The 20,370-nt window shown below is 36.7% G+C and overlaps 1 protein-coding gene and 5 long non-coding RNA genes across 6 annotated transcripts in view; 3 read left to right on the forward strand and 3 right to left on the reverse strand.

Annotated features, from left to right (window-relative positions):
- The window catches only part of LOC143372210 (sorting nexin-14), a 278,394-nt gene extending 266,206 nt beyond the window's left edge, over positions 1 to 12,188 (reverse strand). Inside the window, exon 1 of the mRNA XM_076818229.1 lies at positions 11,901 to 12,188. Within this exon, the coding sequence (XP_076674344.1) occupies positions 11,901 to 12,007 (107 nt within the window). The 5' untranslated portion in view covers positions 12,008 to 12,188. The remainder of the gene's footprint in view (positions 1 to 11,900) is intronic.
- The window catches only part of LOC143372282 (uncharacterized), a 394,641-nt gene that overhangs the window by 188,646 nt on the left and 185,625 nt on the right, over positions 1 to 20,370 (forward strand). The window contains exon 2 of the long non-coding RNA XR_013086259.1: positions 6,787 to 6,974. This is a non-coding gene — a long non-coding RNA (uncharacterized LOC143372282). The remainder of the gene's footprint in view (positions 1 to 6,786; positions 6,975 to 20,370) is intronic.
- On the reverse strand, positions 12,477 to 16,340 carry LOC143372152 (uncharacterized). The gene is made up of 4 exons (XR_013086232.1): positions 16,116 to 16,340; positions 15,929 to 16,006; positions 15,015 to 15,128; positions 12,477 to 14,927 (listed from the first exon to the last, which is right to left on the reverse strand). It is a non-coding gene; the product is annotated as an uncharacterized LOC143372152 (long non-coding RNA).
- Positions 16,305 to 20,359, forward strand: LOC143372153 (uncharacterized). Its single transcript, XR_013086233.1, has 5 exons — positions 16,305 to 16,428; positions 17,329 to 17,498; positions 17,626 to 17,807; positions 17,898 to 17,987; positions 19,852 to 20,359. It is a non-coding gene; the product is annotated as an uncharacterized LOC143372153 (long non-coding RNA).
- Positions 18,355 to 19,004, reverse strand: LOC143372154 (uncharacterized). Its single transcript, XR_013086234.1, has 3 exons — positions 18,875 to 19,004; positions 18,659 to 18,707; positions 18,355 to 18,586 (listed from the first exon to the last, which is right to left on the reverse strand). It is a non-coding gene; the product is annotated as an uncharacterized LOC143372154 (long non-coding RNA).
- Positions 18,921 to 19,751, forward strand: LOC143372151 (uncharacterized). Its single transcript, XR_013086231.1, has 3 exons — positions 18,921 to 19,114; positions 19,282 to 19,330; positions 19,403 to 19,751. It is a non-coding gene; the product is annotated as an uncharacterized LOC143372151 (long non-coding RNA).

Consider the following 20,370-nt stretch of genomic DNA (forward strand, 5'->3'; position numbering starts at 1 on the left):
ATGTGGAAACTCAATTTTAAACCACTTCCAACCATCCAATTCCCTCGAAACTTTGCAGAGGTGCGTAGTTTGGTTGACAATACAAAATTATGAAAAAACTCCGAGTGGGTGAAAAAATTACCTAGTCACCAATAAATAATAACCCATAACAATAAATCAACCATTCTTCAAGCAAACTGTTAAACTGCATACAGCAATAAGAGTAATGTAAATCCACAAACACTAAAAACTAGAAAAAGTATATTAAAAAATTTATAATAAACGATTTTATGAAAAATGCATTAAAAAGTAAAAAATAATTATTTTCTTATACTACAATTTCGATGGTGTATTTGCACATAAAATCGTGGAGCAGGATATCTCGCAACAAATTCATTTCGACACTTGAGGCTATACTAAATTGAAATTATATTCTGTTATGAAATATTCTGAACCACGTTTTTATTTAAAGTTGAAAAACACCATCGAAATTGTAGCACAACACTAGATGTATTTTTTAGTTGTTACTGCCTTTTTGACAAAATCGTTTAACAGAACATTTTTTTATATTTTTTTTGTTTCTAATCAAGTTATAGTCATTACAATAAATCAATCCAACTTCATTGGAGAATTGAAATTCGACATTCAAGCTTTCGCCCCTTTGAAATGGACAGATAAAAATGGTGTATTTCCTCTTCTTCTTTGACGGTCTTCCTACAATTTTCTTAGGTCGCTCGTACCGAAAGATGACATAGGCAGTGTGGATCTGTAACACATTATGAAGTTCATTAGGAAATACTTAATTGTAGTTTTGTAAACGTACAAAATTTTACTGCAGATGTATAAGCTGTTAAACTTTACCTGAAATATGGTACTTATCATTCCATTTGTCCTGACATTACTGTCCCATAAACCATGTTTGCAGTAATTTGGTAAAGAATCCGCCTGTAACAAATGATCGCAGACATTTCTGTAAGTTTTATATAAAAGTAAAAATTTGTTTCAATAATTCGTCGAACATCATGTATACCTGCGAGGCCCGTGTGAATCAACCTGGCGCATTTGATCGAGCCCGATTCCGTCTGTCTGCTCCTGTGAACTAGAGCTGTTACTTTTTTACCCGTCGGGTACTCGGCTACCCGAAACAACTTCAAGGAATTGAATGCTTTATTGTCTATGGTATTGTTTGATATTAGGTAAAAATGATCGAACAATACCACATTCAATGGCTTGAAGTTATTCCGGGTAGCCGGTTACCCGACGGGTCAAAAAGTAACAGCTCCGCTGTGAACTTAGAAATGTGTCTGAAAAAATTAAAGGGTGAATTAAATTTATTATTTTCTTCTTCACTTCTTCGGGGAAGTGACGGCGGCGTCGATCGACTCGCGTGATCATATGATCCGCGAGTAAAAGTGCCATCGCTGGCACTTGTCACCACTGACGATAGTCAGCGGTGCGACGCCGGATCGATCATATTTATTATTTTCTTCGTCACTTCTTTGGGGAAGTGACGGCGGCGTCGATCGACTCGCGTGATCATATGATCCGCGAGTAAAAGTGCCATCGCTGGCACTTGTCACCACTGACGATAGTCAGCGGTGCGACGCCGGATCGATCATATTTATTATTTTCTTCGTCACTTCTTTGGGGAAGTGACGGCGACGTCGATCGACTCGCGGGATCATATGATCCGCGAGTAAAAGTGCCATCGCTGGCACTTGTCACCACTGACGGGGTCAGTGGTACCGCGCTTTACAACGCGGTGCGACGCCGGGCCGTTATAATAGTTTCATTATTTCTGGAGGGAGACCTTTTTCGCTTTTTCAAGCTTTTCGGTTTTTCTTTCGCTCTCTCTGCTAGAATAAATTGTGGCTCCCGAATAGTCATGCACCTATTGTGCCGACTATCTATTAATTCGGGTAGCATGCATTCTAAATAAAATTGAACAAGTTTTGGCTCCATTTCTCTTTTCCAAAACGCATCATCTCTCTCTACTTTTATAGATTTCAACCCTTTCGGGGTCCAAAGGCAAAATATACAGTACTTTCTGTCAGTAATGTGTAACTGGCCTTGTATTTGATAAAAATAGTGATGCGTTTTACTTATTGAAATACCTGCGTTACGCGTGAACATGCGCCGGACAGCGGGAACTTGTTCAATAGCTTCTTCAGGCGTAAAGTTCTCCGCTGATTTGGGGCATTTGATTTCCAAAATACCCTCTTGACCGATGATTCCATCCGGTGAAGCTCCTAAGAAGGCGATGCAGCTGTCGATGAAAAATCCACATTCCGCAATATCTGTATATTGCTTCTTCAATTCTTCGCGAACAATATTCTCGCATTCTTTCCCGTATTCCACCGCGGGTGCACTAATTATCTTCGGATAAAGAATTGATTTTACTGTATTTGCGCAAAGCGTGTCAGGTCGGCGACGGCACACTTGTCCAAAATTGGATGCTGTCAACAATTTGGACCTGTACTGCAACCATTTGCGGTTCTTTGCTTGTCCGATTGTTTCATCTTCAATGGCATGTCTTTTCTCTTGCCAGTCACTGAGCATTTGCATATGCTTTTCCCGCTCCAGTTCGTACATTTCGGATGGCATGTCTGGCTTCTGTGCATTTTGTCCATAATCACAATCTTTCTGCGAGGGCAAATGCTTGCGTACATATCGCGCAGCCTTCGTTTCCTTCTGTTTTGCAGCTTTCTTTTCCTTTTCTTTCTTTTTCTTTTCTTCCATTTGGTGCACAACCTCGGGCGTTTTCTTCTTCATAACCGCATCCAATCGCGAGTGCACTTGGTTACTGTTGTACTCCACGACAGCAGCAGCACATCTCCCTGTATAAGATCCTCTTTCGGCGAAATTTAATCTTTTTCCGCCAGTGTACTTGGCAATTAGTCCGTTCAAACTTTCCACAGCGTTATTAGTAGTATTATAGAGTAAGCTCTCCGCATGAGCTAATAGTGGACGAAGTATTTCTTTCACGTCCTGGTACACTCCAATTTTCATCAAGTCTGGAACGATGTTTTTCTCATTCTCTTTATTCTTTCCATCGCAGAAATATTCTAGTCTTGCACACTCTGCGTGTTCACCAAACACGTGGCTTGGAACATTCTGTATGTCGCCATACAAATTCTTCGTTCTCTCGTCGATTGATACATTCTGATTGTATCTAAACTTTGCGGCTTTCACGATGTCCGTGCGCATCCGGCGAATGCTACTTTCCACAGTTTGTCTCAATGGTCCAGATGTGGTCTTTTTTACAATCGCTTTCATTTTTGTGCAAAAGTTTCGCAACAAATGATTCGTGCATTCAATCTTTTTTACACGAATCTGTCTCTTATATGGGTCCGCATCAATAATCTTCTTATACACGCTACTGTCCCCATCAGCAATCAGTGTAGAATAAACGAGCCCACGTTTTTCTACGCTAGTGTTGAATCCTTCTACTATAGCATCGCTTTCCATAGCAGTCGATGCTCGAGATGTTTTCCAGTTTTTGAAACATGTGTGCTTTCGGGGTTCTTTATTGTTTTTCGCAGCAATCCGACAAATTCTGCAGACTTTATTTCGAACGCCGTAAAATAAAACTTTCTTCGTATGATAGCCAACTATCACGCCGACTCCAGACGCAGAATCGTAACATCCGCTGCGGTACGATCTCTTCATCCAACTTCCATCGGCCACAACGGGGATGTGAGGGGTCCCTGATCCGGGAGGAACGTCGCCTCTATCAATCGCCAAACGTTTTTCTTCATCAGCCGCTGCTAACATCTCTTTTTCTGCAGCGACCATTGCAGACTTGACGAATTTATCTTGATTCTTCACAAAGTCTCTCTTCGACATGCAACGTATGTTCACTCCTGCAAAAGTGTGTTCCAACTGAGCATAACTGCCTCCACATAAAATTGTTGCATTAACGGCGCCCTGATTGCTATCCACTTCTTCGGCTTCGTCTGATTGATTGCAGATTTCTGCTTTGTAATGGCATAAAGTGCACATTACGCTGAAGATGCTCTTGAAGCCACGCCGTTTCGCACCAGTTATTTGTAGGTGTTCAATGCCGCAGTCTTCCCTATTTTTTGCATGCTTACCTATTTTTTGCAATTGAGCAACCACATTTGGGAAATTCATTATATCGTTGCTATTTTGGAGACGCGATTGCTCTTGCGGCCCGTTCTTCGTAACTTTTTCTATAACGAAGTTTTCTTCTTCGTTACTTTGTATATCAAAGTCTTCAAGCGCATCTTCAGTTTCTCCCGAACTGGCCGTATCAGTATCTTCATCAGATGGCAAGTACATTATCTCTTGATGCGTATGATTTCGTCCATCGGATGTTGATGGTTCCTCTACTATACGCTCCTCGGCTACTTCTTCTGGATGTTGTCCTACGGCAGTGTCGTCTACTAATTTTGCCTTTTCCTGTTTCTTCTGAAGGGTCAAAGGCCTTCTCTTTTCGCGATATACTTTCCGTTTCGAAAATCTCCTTGCGGACGGACGTAAGTGTCGCGAACGAAACGGAGAATTATTGTCCATATCTTCTTGCACATCCTGCATATTCACATTTAGAGTGTCACTCATTTCACACTAAACCAACAAACACAACACAAACACAAACACAATACAACACAACGCACCACGACTCAAAATCCTTCTAACCGTTACATAAAAATGTAAACGCGAACCGTGAACGTGAAATGTGAATCCAAAAATTCGTATGTGGTGCGAACTGAAACAAATGACGCTCTACAAACCAGGCAACGGCGCAAACAGTCCGCTGCGTGGAGCGTCATTCTGCTGAAAGAACGCCAACCAGGTGGACGCTGAAGAAAAAAATGGAGAGTATGCATAATGTAAGTATTATATTGTATACTGTTATACAAAGTGATTCTCTGGCTAGAGTCTACAAAGGCGATGCCGCCAATAAACCGCGCCTCGCTGAGTTTCGTGGATTTCGACGCTCGAAATTAGCTTGGGGCCATTTTCATCGTGACGGCATAACGAATCGGTTGACGCCATTTTCGCAAAGATCTGATGAGAAATGCAGAACGTGAAATTCATCACTTCAACGAAACTCAGCGAGGCGCGGCTTATTCGCGGCATTTTCTTTACGACTCTAGCGAGAGAATCACGCTGTGCAATCTTACTATTTGCCATAAAATAACACATTCATTATTTCATTTCCAGATCAAGGATGCATTGACCTGGCGTCAGCCGGGAAATCAGGACGGAGACGGAGACAATGGGAGAGAGGAGAAAGACAGAAAGGAAGAGGAAACGGAAAAAGAGAGGGAGATTTTGAAAACAAAGAAAGAAGCGGAGGAGAAGAAAAAGGAGGAGGAAACGCGAAAATTAAAAAAAGAAATGGCAAAGGCAAGTTATGTTGAATGTGTGTGTATTTTTCTGAAGTTTGTTTGATATGAACGGCGAAGGCGAAGCCCGGAAAAAACGAAACGACACCGCGTGGTCGAACGTGAAATGTAATCCTACAGCAGAATTTGTATACAAGCTGCAGTGCTGTAGTGAATCTCGTCTCAAGCGTCGAAATCCACGAAACTCAGCGAGGCGTGGCTTATTGGCGGCATCGCCTTTGCAGACACTAGCCACAGAAGCATCGTGTATGCTTACTTCATACCAAACAACTTTGTACGAAACGTGGCAATTGTCAGAACGCTAATTCATTTGGGTCCGAATATTTTTGGGATTCACTATATGTACGGGTAGAAGTAAAAACTGTAATTTTTATTGTATTGTTTCAGATGAAAAGAGAGCTGCGCAGGTTGCGCTACAAGCACGACCGTGGCGGTCGTGGCGGTGGCGGTCGTGGCAGCCGCAGAAGCCGTGGAGGATGGCGCCGGGGTGGCCACGGCGGTAGGCGCGGCGGAAACGGGGGAGGGGGGGGATATAATATTTATATTTCATATTAGAATTTAATAAAAAAAAAATCTGATTAGTTGCATGGGTTTTATTTAGAAAAAGTAATAAAAGGGTGGGTGATGTTAATATCACTATAAATAATTCACTTTCAATAAAATCGTGGGGCACGATATTTCATAACAGGATATGAATCAGTTACTTCAACTTCTGGTTGCACATGGTGCTCTACAATTTCATTAGTGAATTATTTAGTGATATTAACACCATCAAAATTGTAGTACAAGAAAAGAATTATTTTTTAGTTGTTAGTGCATTTTTAATAAAATCGTTTATCATAAAAATTATTTTTTATATATTTTTTATTTTCTAGTTTTTAGTATTTGTCGATTTCTATTTCACAGCTTAGAATTTTTTAGAAATATCTTTTATTGCTGTGTATAGTAAACGCTATAGTGCTAAAGTCAATAAAAAATAATCATTTTCTTGTACTGCAATTTCGATGGTGATATACTACGAACGGCTGCAAAGTTTTAGTATCATTTCTCGATAAATTTTGTATTTTCGGTAATCGCGGTGCGATTAACGTCCCGAACGTAGAAGCTTTTGTCTTTTTCGTAAAGAACGTGATAGTTGGAAGTGGGTTAGGATCCATTTCGGTTAGAATGGAAAATATCATATATACGGTTCATTCAATGCCAAGCGGATCACTTTGAACACTCAATGTCTGAGATTTAGTTCAAATTGAATCACAAATTGTGATTGTTTATGTTGTTTGTTTTGATAGAATGTAAAACTTCCACATTTGCTATTGTATCGTCATGAACGTTTCAATAACATACTCCTGAGATTTTCCAGATGAAAATAAATTTAAACACAGTATAAATCGGTTTATTTTTAGCATTTTTGAATTAGAATTTAGATTACATTTAGGGAACTGTACTCGTAGTTGACCGTGTACCAATAGTTGACACTTTTATTTTCGGTCACGAATAATAAGCTTTTGACTAATACTTTTTCAAAAAGCGTATTAGTCAAAAACATTTTTTTAATAAAAAGCTTATTATTTGTGACTAAAAATAAAAGTGTCAACTATTGGTACACTGTCAACAACGAGTACAGTTACCCTATATTTAATTACCAAGTACAGTTCTAGAAATAATCCGATTTATACCGTGCTTGAACTCATTAATCTGGACAATCTCAGCAGTATGTTAATAAATACTGTAAACGTCACGTTTTACAATTTATTAATACATAATTCACCGCAAGCAACAGTGTATGCCTCTCGAACCGAAATCAGAAGCTGCCGCCAAACAGCCCAAGTCTTCAGGCTCAAAGAGAGATCGCGCCGGTTCGGATAAACACGCTGCCGTAAGTTGTTTGAAGCATTCAAATAAAAGTCGAATAAACTACGGTTAAAGATCGAATAAAAAAATTATCTTTCGTCGTCGAATGAATTCAATTTGGTTCCGAACGGATAAACATAAAGTATCTTTTATTGGAGTTTATCAAAATAATATCTTTGCCCATCTCCGGTCTCCAGCCGCTTCGTCGTGGTTCATTCAAGCCTTCGTGACGACAAAATAGTAATAGGGGAAATGCGGCAACAACGCGATCCGACTCTCGATACGTATCGGCAACTATGTATTTCCTACACTTATCGGCTAGCTTGGACTTCCACCGGTTCTGATGGTACATGGCGCAAATATACCATCAACGCCGGTGACGGAGAATCCTTGAAGCCTCATTCTGTCATTACTCGAATCTGTCACAGTACATGATTCATAAATTCATTATTATTTCAACCCACGGTGTTTATTAGTGCTCAAACGCACCAGACCCGTCTGCACGGATGTCGACTGGAGGCAACTATACCCGCAAAAACTTCCTTCTTGCCGATTCCAGGGCGTAAGTTGTAATTTACGGTTTGTTTACTACATCGCGTATACGTATACGCTGGTGCTACGGAGCTCGAATGTACCACCAACGCCGGTGACGGAGAAGTCTTGAAGCTTCATTCTGTCAGTTTTCGAGTCATAAATTCATTATTATTTCCATGTACGGTGCTTATTAGCGTTCAAACGCACCAGACCCGTCTGCACGGATGTCTACTGCAGGCAACTATACCCGCAAAAACCTCCTTTTGGCCGATTCCAGGTCGTAAGTTGTAATATACGATTTGATTACTACACGCGTGTACGTACACGCTTAACTTAGCTTGTGTGAACGTATGCACACATTCAAGGCCCGGTGAGACGGCAGCCTTAAATGGTTCCACAGGTTTTCAATATGATTTAAGGCTGCACTTTGGAATGGTCATTGCATTACAGAAATGTCTTTTTGTGTTAGCCAACTTTTTAAAATGCAGCAAGCATGTTTGGGGCCACTATCATGCTGAAATATCCAATTATTTGGCATGTTGTGTAATCCATGTTAACTTCATATTATTGAGGTAATACAAAGACACGTAGGGTAATGCTATTTCGCTTTTGGTGAGTTTATGGCAGGGTCAAGTCTCGGATGAAGTCTTGACACAAGCAATGCACCCCTCTGGATGCGCTGGTTGAACGATGGTTAGTGACTCTAAATCATCAAGCTACCGCATGTAACTTGAGATTATTTAGAAAAAGAAAATTTGGAAATGGCAAATGACCAGCGATCGTATTACTAAAGAGTAATGGCTTAGTTACGGGAAGATCTGTCCACAGAGTGAGGAAGGTGAAGTTACCTTCTGTAAGAGGACAGTAATGAATCACACGGCCCTTATCCCACAACCGTCTTGGAGCGAGCTTGTCTGAAAGTCTATATTACGATTCATCGTAACTTCTAACGTGCATATGGTTGCATTTGTATCTCTAAAATATTTGCATAATAATTCTTATTCATAATTCTTTTTATTCAACATAATAGACCAGGGTTAACTCGCAGGGTGAAATCGCAGCGGATTTCTGCTTCTTTCCTTCTCTTTTCGACTACGATCGTCAGAGTCTGGTAGGTATGGAGGGGGCCGTTCAGCGTGGCAGCAAGGCGGAGGTGCCCCCGGTGGCCCGTGAGCCATTAGTTAGTCAACCCTGTAATAGGGGCGTTCAATTCCGATTCGATTCTTCAAAAAATCGATTCTTTTGGTTAAAAGATCGATCTTTTGAAACAATTCTTTGGTATCCGATTTTCCTCAGAATCGATTCTTTAATGTAAGAATCGACAAACGATTTTTTGCCGTCTGGGGGAATTAATTACCACTACTGAAAGGAACAATCAAACTGCTTTTTGCGTAGGTTTTCCTGGTCTTATACATTTCCCGCCATTTATACACGATTCCCGCCAAATTTATACAGGATTCGCGCCAAATTTATAAGCGATTTTTTGTTCTGGATGATTCTGGACAGTTCTGTATCTTTCTTTACCATTCTTCCTTCTTCCTTCCTTGTGTATTTTCCAAAGCAGGAAATATTTTAACTGATCACAGAAATAGTTCATCACCTGAACATTTACAGCAATTATTGTTTTTAAATTCCTTATCAATGAAAGAATGGCAATTAAATGATGAATAAAATATTTAAAATGTATAGCAAAATATTTCTTCTATTCAATACAATGCCCTTCAACAACTATCCCAAATTGTTCCTTGTAAAAGTATTTTTTTATATCGATTCTTTCAAAATTATTAAAATCCAACTTCTATGTATATGTACTAATTTTGGAAAAAAGTTTTATAGCAATTCTTTTCATCTCGATTCTTCCAGAATCGATTCTTTGATTCAGGTTTTTTAGAAGGATCGATTCTTATAATTCGATTTTGAATCAATTCAAGAATCGATTCTTTGAGGTGATTCGAACACCTCTACCTTGTAACAGACCAATACTATGTTCAGAAAAACAACCCCAAACCATTATATTTCCTCCTCTTTGGGTCCACGAGAGGATTTGGTACCAAACATCAAATCTTCGCCCTTTTTTTCAACGAATCAATCGAATATCAGTACATCCATTCAAGTGAAACTTGCTTCCGTCAGTAAAGAGATCATTAGCCCAGTTAGTTATGTTCCATCGGAGATGATCTCGAACAAATCTAAATTTTTTATACGGATTATGAACAATAATGATTATGTAAATGTTGTAGCAACACAAATGCTATCGCATACATTACAAACTATAACAATTGGATATTCCCTTATAACAGTGATCTCAAACATGTTTGTTGCATTGTAAAAAGTTGACTAAGGTCGTGTTCAGATATATTGGCCTGTGAGTTTTGTGAGGGGTATTCTCCCACCATACCGCTTGCCTGCTCGGTGCTCCTTTTCTCAACATTCTCACTCTCTCGCGAGCTAGGCCTGCATGTCGCACGGTGAGGATTCGGTGCCCGTGAGGTACGTATTCACGCAGCGAAGCATCCGCAACACTTTTTCGTTTTTTTTTTGCTCTCGTCCCATCTCACTCTCGCCTTCGCAGAACAAGAGCGAGTCACAAGTGGTGCGGATAGCGCCAAGCTCCTGACGTGTAGGCAGAGTTAGGAGCGATGGTGCCTAAGTAATGAAGGTGGAAAGACCTACAGGAGGAGTGGTAATGTGTGGGCCACTTGACTGGCTTGGCGCTGGCGTCAGTTCGTGCACACATTACCACCGCTCTTGTAGGTGTTTTCCCCTCTATCACTTAGGCCCCATCGCTCCTAACTCTGTGTGTAGGCCAAACCGAGTTTTTAGCATAGAAATACATACATCACAATAGGTGTGCGTTAGGTCCGAAAAAATTCAGGAGCTTTATTGGTCAGAACATTGATTTTTCCTCGATACCTTCATCTCGTATTGGTTTACGCATAGCTTCGTAACGTACACAACAACTACGATAAGAATAAACAACAGTCACATGGCTTCGTTCAGTCGAAGTCGAGCAGCGTTCCCGTTACCCCACCATACGCTTCGGTGGCCAAGCAACTTCAACTACCAATCCACGATCCTCAGGTGGTGGTGGCTGTTTTCTACTCACGCACTGCTCGTGATACCAAACTCACCGGCCAATACATATGAACACGACCTTAGCACAAAAGTACATTTCTGCAATGCAATGGCCACTCTAAAGTACAGCCTTAAATCTTATTGAAAATCTGAGAAATCACATTGTTAGAAAGATAATATTGTATTAGGTGCCATACGATGACGACGCCAAAGCAGATGCTGCCATGTTGTCTGACAAGCGATTGCTAAATTAGATAACTAGCAACAGCAAGAGTTATAATACGTAAAAAAAAAGTTCGTTCCTTGTATTTCATTCACTAGTTATATATTCTATACCTTTTTATATCATCACAGTTACATTTGAGTTATGTATTATCCAAATAAATATATTTGTTATATTAGAATGTGGTCAATTGCGTCTGGACTTTAGTTATTTCACTAATAAAAGTTCAACACATAAAACAAACCTTGAAAGTCAAGAAATTTAGAAATGTGGACATATTATTTGAAATAATACGTCAAAAGTTGTAGAGTACTCGCCCTGAAGAAATCCAAAAACTGTTGCGGTCTGTGCCAAAAAGCATGCAAGCTGTTCTAGATTCAAGGGAATATGCTGCAAAATAAAGTCAGCCCTCCTATAATGCAATTAATTTATACCGCGGTATGATAGGACCGCGTCATAGGAGGATTTTACTGTATTCATTTTTTTTCCGTTTCAGTTTCAAAATTATGCTAACAGTTATTTTTTATCTAATTTTGTTGAATTGTAAATATTGCTTGAATACTTTTCATACTTATAATTGTATTTATTACTAAAAAATATATTATACCCCTTCATACTTACTTAATTTAACATAGATCTAGCACAACTTGTCGTATAACTGTTGTGGGAAGATATATAAATTTCACTGAAACTTCTAATGCACTAAAGTGTCTATCAGAAAATAATTTATAATAACTTTGATAAAAGGGCATGAGAATTTGTTTTGAAATTTGATGAAGACGAAAAGTGACTAGATAACTGAATACTCTTTCATTTAAAGAGAAAAGTATTTGGAAACTTATAAAAAGTTTTATGTTATTACTTACCTTTTAAATACAAATGCAATAAATGCAATTAATGTAAAAACAATCGCTGATATTATTACATTCCACACATAGAAATCTTGTATTTTACCGATAGAAAGAAGTGCCATGGTTACATTAACAATTTTTCTTGTCGTAATTAAATCAGTACACACTATCTAACGCAATAAAATAATGACAATATTTCAAAATAAACACATTGCTATACAACACTTGAATACGCTCAAATACTTCGATAATATCGTATAACATAAACCAGGAATAATCAGAACGTAGAAGTGTAACACCCTCAGAACTTTACATATGTTACGCTATTGGCACAGCCGACTCTAGTACTAGCCGTGCTGAAGGCAAAATGGCAACACCGCGGGAGTCTGGCTTCGATATACCTAACCCAGCCTACCGTAACAGCCTCCCACTACCCACCGGCCACTCGGCTACATATCCTCCATCTACCGGCCTTTCGGTCTCCCGCTTATCTTTCAAATGTTTAAATATTAATGTACTGAAGTCCATTAAATGTGAGAAACGAAGCAATAATCCAGGTGTTTCATTTATTTATATTAACTCTACAAATCCTTATTTTTGTGTGTAGTACATTTATTTAATATAATCTATAGCATTTTTGGACATTTTGTTTTATATATATATTTTTTTTATAAATTTCACATATTCATTAATAATGCCACGACGTTGCTGTGTTCCCAATTGCAAGGGAAATTATGATAGTACCTTAAAAGATAATAATTACAATTCTATATTTTTATTCCCCAAAGATGAAGAATTGCGGAAGAAATAGATGGTTGATATTCCTCGTAAGAATTGGACACCATCAAAATATTCTGCCGTCTGCAGTCTGCATTTTGCAGAAACTGATATTCAAAGGTACCACGGTATTCTATCGCCCAATGGTGTACTGGAGAATGTTTTGTTGAGATGTCCAAAACTTATAGAGAATGCAGTACCATCCATTTTCCCCAATTTACCTTATCTTACAAAACGTGTGCTACCACCAAGAAAAGATCCTGTAGAGCGTGAACAAAAAATCCTCCAAAGACATGAAAATTTAGTCCAAGAATTTACTAATTCAGATTTGATTAGTAATTTCGCGGATTTAATAAATAATTATAAAGAAAAGCTTGTAATTTCAAACTGTTGGACTATTAAAATAACAAATTCAAAATTTTATTTTTTAATGCTTGTATGTAATGATTATTTTGATTTTTGGTACTAAATACACAGATTGTGATTAGTGACGACATGAAATTACAAGTTTTTCAAGAAGGCAATGAACTATCATTTAATGATTTAAAGTGGGTACTACCTATTGACAAGAAATTGTCTGTGTGGTCCCAGCTTCAGAATATATTAAGTAGGTATAAAGTAATACATAATGCAGATTCTGACACTGATATATATCTTATTGAAAAACATCTTGAGAAGTCTCTAGAAGAACTCAATAAGGCATATACTATTGCAGAATCAATTGATTTTCCTTATACCAAAAATCTCGAAATAGTAACCGATCAAGTAAGAAAAATAAGAAATAAAAACAATAGATATAGCTCATGCACCATTATTATGGCTTTCTCATTATATAGCCAATCGTCGGCTGCATACAATTTATTAAGAACTTTTTTATTTTACCTCATAAATGGTATTTACAGTATCTTTCAGCCAATATGACCATTACACCAGATAATGAAATAACAAATGAACATTATCTTATTAATATATCATCCAATTTAACATCTAGAGAAAAAGTAGTGATTTTATTAATTGATGAAATTTATATTAGTTCAAAATTACACTACAAATCAAACAGACTTGCGGGTTGCGCTTCAAATTCTAACGAATTGGCAAAAACCATTTTAGCTTTTATGATAAGTTCAGCCTTTGGAAATTTTTCTGAAATTATTAAAATTATTACCAGTTTTCAATATTACCGGGGCTAAAATGATATCCATTATTTATAAAATTGGTCCAAAAGTGTGGTTTCGAAATAATATGCATTGTAGCAGATAATCATAGAATCAATAGAAATATGTTTAATAAATTATCTAATAATAGTATAAGTTTTCCTAATCCTTCACAATCTAATAAAACCATTTTTCTTTCTTCCGACTTTGTTCATATAATGAAAAATATTAGAAATAATTGGTTAAATTAAAAAAATTTAGATAAAACTTTCGTTTTTCCCTACATTTATACAAACGAACTAAGATTAGCTAAGTTTAATAATTTACGTACGATTTACGATTTCGAAAAACATTTAATTGCTAAGAAAGCTTATAAATTAAACTATAAATCATTATATCCAAATAATTTTGACCGACAAAAAGTTTTCCTCGTTGATAATATATTCCATCAGTCTACAATAGCAGCTATGAAAGATTTCAATTACACTGCTATTGCTCATTTTTTAGAAATATTTCGCAATTGGTGGGACATTGTAAACAATACAAGTAGTGTAAAAGGTAACAGGAAAAGAAACGAATTTTGTAAACCGCTTTTGAATGTTAATGATTTTAGATGTGAATTTTTAAAGAAATTTCTATTATGGTTAAATTCTTGGCAAAATTTACAGACCAAATGGCCATTTAACAGTAGATACTTTCAAAGTTCTGCACCAAAGTACTACAGTTCTTTTATTACTTACAGAGTACTGTTTTCAAAATTTTGACATATCATATCTTTTAGCTGGAAAATTTACAACTGAAAAATTAGAAAAACGATTTGGAAATTATAGAATTTTATCTGGTTGTAATTACCATGTGTCATATAACGAAGTAATTCATGCAGAAAAAAATATTAGATTAAAACATATATTTACAAAATCGGCAAATTCGTTTTCTCTTACTGAAATCAAAAATAAATTTCGAATTTGTGATGACAATAGTAACAATCCTCATGATCTTTCCATTGATGTGACTTGTTTTTCAGGAATCTTCGATACCGAATACTTGTCCGATTGTGTTGTAGATGATTCCATTAAAATTTATATCTCTGGTTACGGGTCCCATTCTGTTGCTAAAAAATTAAATTGCAATATATGTCAATTATTAGTTGTGGAGGATAAAGGTAAAACTGTAGGCGATGTATACTTTGATCACTTACAAAGAGGGGGCCTTTCTGTTCCCACTGAAGAAGTGATAGCCTCATTTATTCATATGTATGCAATAATGGAAGCCATAATAAATGATGGCAATTTAGAATCTCAATTTTTGCAATCTGAAGACCATAAACATATTTTATGCAAATTAACATATATTAGTATTCAATCAGACATACATTATTTAGCATTTTCAGATACATGCGTTTGTGGTTGAGCTTACCACAGTATTTTGTTTAAATTATTATCAATTTTTTCGAATATTTTATTAAACGATTATGTGAAAACTGTAAATAATAGTCAGTTGGAAACGCGTATAGACATCACTTCTAAAAATCGTAAATTAAAAACTTTTAATAGGAACTAGATTTTCAATGATTTTTTTTAATTTGATCTTTCTTAAAAGATTAATTTTTATATATATTTAACTTATTCTTTTCAATATGTTTTAATACACTAATAGAGTTTTATTTATTTGCTTAATATATTTTTATTATTAATACTATTTCGAGAGAATGTCAAAGTATGTTTCGTTATGTTTTGTTATTAATATTATTCAGAACTATTTATTACTATTTCAAAATGTAATACTTTATTTCTTTAAGAATACAAAAGTTATGTTTTTGTTATGTTCTATTTAAAAATATTAATTTTATTTTAAAAAATGGGAAGATATGGCTATTGACGAACCATCCATTATAATAAAAAAAAAAGGTAACGCGCCATGGTAAATACCCCTAGGGTGGTGAGGAAATTTTCCACAATTATCATACTGTCCCCTAACACGATTTTATAATTAACTGCATAATTGTTCCTTTCAATAGGTAATAATGCTAATCTCTTTTGCACGGACACTTAACCTGTTTGACTTCGTACCAATAATTTTGTCTATTTCAGGTCTCTATTAACTTATACATACCTTTATCAGTTTTTGAATTCTTCAATTTGGTTCAAAGATAGTTTTATCTTATTTCACACTTCTACTTTCTTGAAATTTCTGTAAATATTTCAAATATAATGCATCACGACACCAAACTATTCCGAGAGTCCACAAAATATATACCACATTTATAAAATTAATATACTTCTGTATTACTTCTACTTACTATACTTATGATATTTACGTATTCCTTATACATAATTAATAAAATTACTATATATTAGTACAATTTTATATCGCAAAATAGCGTTAATTATAATGCTGAGTACAAAACTCCACTATTGAAAATAGGATCCCCGATCCTGACATGAGCGGTGTTGCCACGTCGTATAGCACGGCTAGTATTAGGGCAAAGAGGAGATATAATAAGAGGCGTCACTCGACAAGGACAGAAATAATCTGGGGAAATCACTAAGCAACCAATGTAAATGCCCTTTCGGCAATGATCGGTAAACTTCGGCAATAATCAGCAAACTGCGGTAAGGTTCAAATATTTCGTTTGCAGTGCCCCGTGATTAATTCTAACACGTTTGTTTTCTCTCTTTTCTGAAAAAAATGGGAACTATCGAATATTTTAGAAACGCTTCCGGCACCTTCGCTCCGCAAGCGGGGCGCGGTCCGGGCCGACCCGGGCTATCATAAACTACATATATACAATAAACTAGGAATTTCCCAGGTTAGCATCGTGAATGGGGAAGTTGTCTTTCGGCTACGGCACTCTTATTCCTTTTAGAAACTTGTAGACGTGCGGTTCGGACATTTACTTACTGTGTATTGTTTCGCGTGTGTGCATTTAAATTAAGTTTTTCCTATATTTCCTTTTTTACTTTCACTTTTCCTTTTCTTTAGTGCAGTAGCCTAGTTTTCCTTTCTGTGTAAGGTGCTATTAGCTCATACTTTCTTTTTTGTTTTCTTTAGTACATATGTTTTATTATTCTTTTACCTTAGTGCATGAATTTCTCCTTTCTATTTAAATATTATATTCTTCTATTGTGCTTTTTCCCTCTAATACTTATTAGTATTTCTGCTTTCTTTTAAGTACTATTTTCTTAAAAGAAGTCTTTTATTACAGTTTCTTCTATCATTTTCACTTTCCCTTCTCTTTTTTCCTTTGTCCTCATTTTTTTACAGCACTTATTACACCATTGTAATGAGTTCCAAGAAGTGGGGTGGTATTGTACGCTTTTACAAAAATTGTAATAATGCATTTAATCGCCAAGAAGAAGGAACTCATTTTTTTAGATTTCCTAATGATGAGAATTTTTAAGTATTATAACAAAATTTCCACATGACTTATAAAACATTTAATATAGCATTAGACATTAAGTGTCCTCTGGTGATTGATTTATAGGAATTATGATATATTTGCAAGATTTTAGATGTAGGTTCTGGCTTCAAGCATGCAGCAGAGAGGACCTTTCAGCATCAGAGTATTTACATTATTATAAAACACGCCAAGTTTGTAACAAACATTTTGAGGACCGAATGTTCATAGGTCCTTCAAAGACCAGATTGTTATCGACAGCTGTGCCAAAGTAAATTGACTCAGGTATGTTTTTTGTTCACATACTGATATAGTACTTAATGTAATATCAGATCAAAAATTAAACACATCTATTACATATTTTTTAATATATATGTATACATACTTATACATTGTATATGTACATGTACAGGGTGTTGCACTAAGGTGGAAGAAAATTTAAAGGGTGGAAGAGTAACGAAATTGCGATTTGAGCCATCAATGTTAATTATAAGCGTTTAAAGATTTGGTAAATTCTGCCTGGAACCCAACAAACTTTTTAGCACCATTACATACGAAAGAAGTCAGGCCATAGGTAGACCAATCGTGGTCAAAGTTACTATCGTGCTAGCTCAAACATCTCATACTTAGAAGCATCAAATCATATTGTTTTCACTATAGATCGATTTTGTGTTTTAATTTTAGATATAAATATCCATACAGCAATTGAGCATGGGGACGGTTCAAATTTTGAGCCTTTGACCGAAAGAATCTGTATTGTAGAAGATATAATAGGTAAGAACTGATTGGTATAAGGAAATGAAGATTTATTATATTTCCATTAGCTTAAGTATATATTTAATTCATTTACATAAATTAAAATACAGTTTTTTTCATATACCTGCCCTGATAGCCATCTGCCTGCAGTCTGCCGGCAGATTGACAGCAGGGTCTGCCAGGAGAGTGCAGGATCTGCCGGCAGCTGCGATGCAGCCTACGTCCGCATTCAGCTACGGTTCTGCCGGCAGGGTCTGCTTGTCAGGGTCTGCCGGCAGATCGACGGCAGATCGACGGCAGGTCCTGCTGCTCGCCTGACACATCCAACAGCGCCATCTGAAGGCCACAATTGCCAAAGAATTTCCTACGCGTGACGTCACATGGACTTATTTCAAAAAGTATTTATTCTTTCTTTAATAATATACAGGATCAGTGATTACAATTGTTACAAAATAATATAAGCGCATATAAATCCAAAGAGGGACTTTCAACATTTACATTTACAAATCCACGTCTCGTAACCACTGGTACCTAGTAGGGGCGATATCAGGAAATTTCATTCAGTATTTTCGACTTCTTTTTTGTGTAGAATCACCATGTTCCGCGTTGTGTTAGCGCTGAAAACAAATACAATATTAGCATAAAATTAAACGTAACGTATGAATAAACAGAATACATGCGATACTTACTTCAGCTCCATCTCCACACAGTACACAGTCTAGGCGATCATGCATGCTCCTGCGAACATTAAAATTTATAAGAAAATATGTCTTAAATTATTATCTACTAAACAAGACTCTGAACATTCGCACTTCGCGTATAACCCTACTTTTCTGTCTTCTAGATAATGCGAATCTCGATGTCCGCGACGTAGATAATTAGAAATTATTCAATTCCATAATTACGTTTGCCTTTTGGATACGCCGAGATGATTTGTTTGAATATTGATGGATGAGGTTACTTAGAATATTGTTTGAGCGTACGTCTTCAAGCACAACGGGCAACGGGTGCCACTTCCAGTTTTCGAGGTCTGAGGTGGCAGTCACTGGCGGTGGCAGTCAGTGCCGGCAAAATCGAAGAATATTCCAAGTAATTTCATCCATCAACATCCAGACAAAGCATCTCGTCGTATCCAGAAGGCAAACGTAATTATGGAATTGAATAATTTCTAATTATCTACGTCGCGGACATCGAGATTCGCATTATCTAGAAGACAGAAAAGTAGGGTTATGCGCGAAGTGCGAATGTTCAGCGTCTTGTTTAGTAGATAATAATTTAAGACATATTTTCTTATAAATTTTAATGTTCGCAGGAGCATGTATGATCGCCTAGACTGTGTACTGTGTGGAGATGGAGCTGAAGTAAGTATCGCATGTATTCTGTTTATTCATACGTTACGTTTAATTTTATGCTAATATTGTATTTGTTTTCAGTGCTAACACAACGCGGAACATGATGATTCTACACAAAAAAGAAGTCGAAAATACTGAATGAAATTTCCTGATATCGCCCCTACTAGGTACCAGTGGTTACGGGACGTGGATTTGTAAATGTAAATGTTGAAAGTCCCTCTTTGGATTTATATGCGCTTATATTATTTTGTAACAATTGTAATCACTGATCCTGTATATTATTAAAGAAAGAATAAATACTTTTTGAAATAAGTCCATGTGACGTCACGCGTAGGAAATTCTTTGGCAATTGTGGCCTTCAGATGGCGCTGTTGGATGTGTCAGGCGAGCAGCAGGACCTGCCGTCGATCTGCCGGCAGACCCTGACAAGCAGACCCTGCCGGCAGAACCGTAGCTGGATGCGGACGTAGGCTGCGCCGCAGCTGCCGGCAGATCCTGCCGCCCGATCTGGTTATCAGGGTGTGTTTCAGAAACCCCAGGACCATCTTTTCCAAATGAAATTGCTGTTACCACACCAATATCATCGGATATTGGTACACAAATACTCGGTTTCGCCTTCCCTTGGAGACGTCGGGGTGTCCTATGAGGATTTCCCCACGTAAAAAAAAAAAGTTATAAGTATAGATATACGTAATGTGTGTGGGGTGCGTGCGGAGGTCTGTACAGAACTGCGATTTATGCAAATACTTATTGTAAAACCGAGTTCATTTCTTGGCAATTACATTGAAATAAAGATTAAGTATATACTTCTTTAATATATTTGTACATAATATGTATTATTATAATTTATTTTTAATAAATATTCTTTAATTCATTCATAATGTATACTTTTCTTGTATATTTGTAATACATTTTTATATATTTGTGTGCAGTGTTTAAAAATTTAGCATTTTTTTACACGTATATGTCGACTTTGATTTTAAACTTTTCAAATCTTGAAAGTATTAATATATATATTCACGAAAAACAGTACTGATAATATACAGAAA

This window comes from Andrena cerasifolii, chromosome 8 (assembly GCF_050908995.1).
Source record: "Andrena cerasifolii isolate SP2316 chromosome 8, iyAndCera1_principal, whole genome shotgun sequence".
NCBI lineage: Eukaryota > Metazoa > Arthropoda > Insecta > Hymenoptera > Andrenidae > Andrena > Andrena cerasifolii.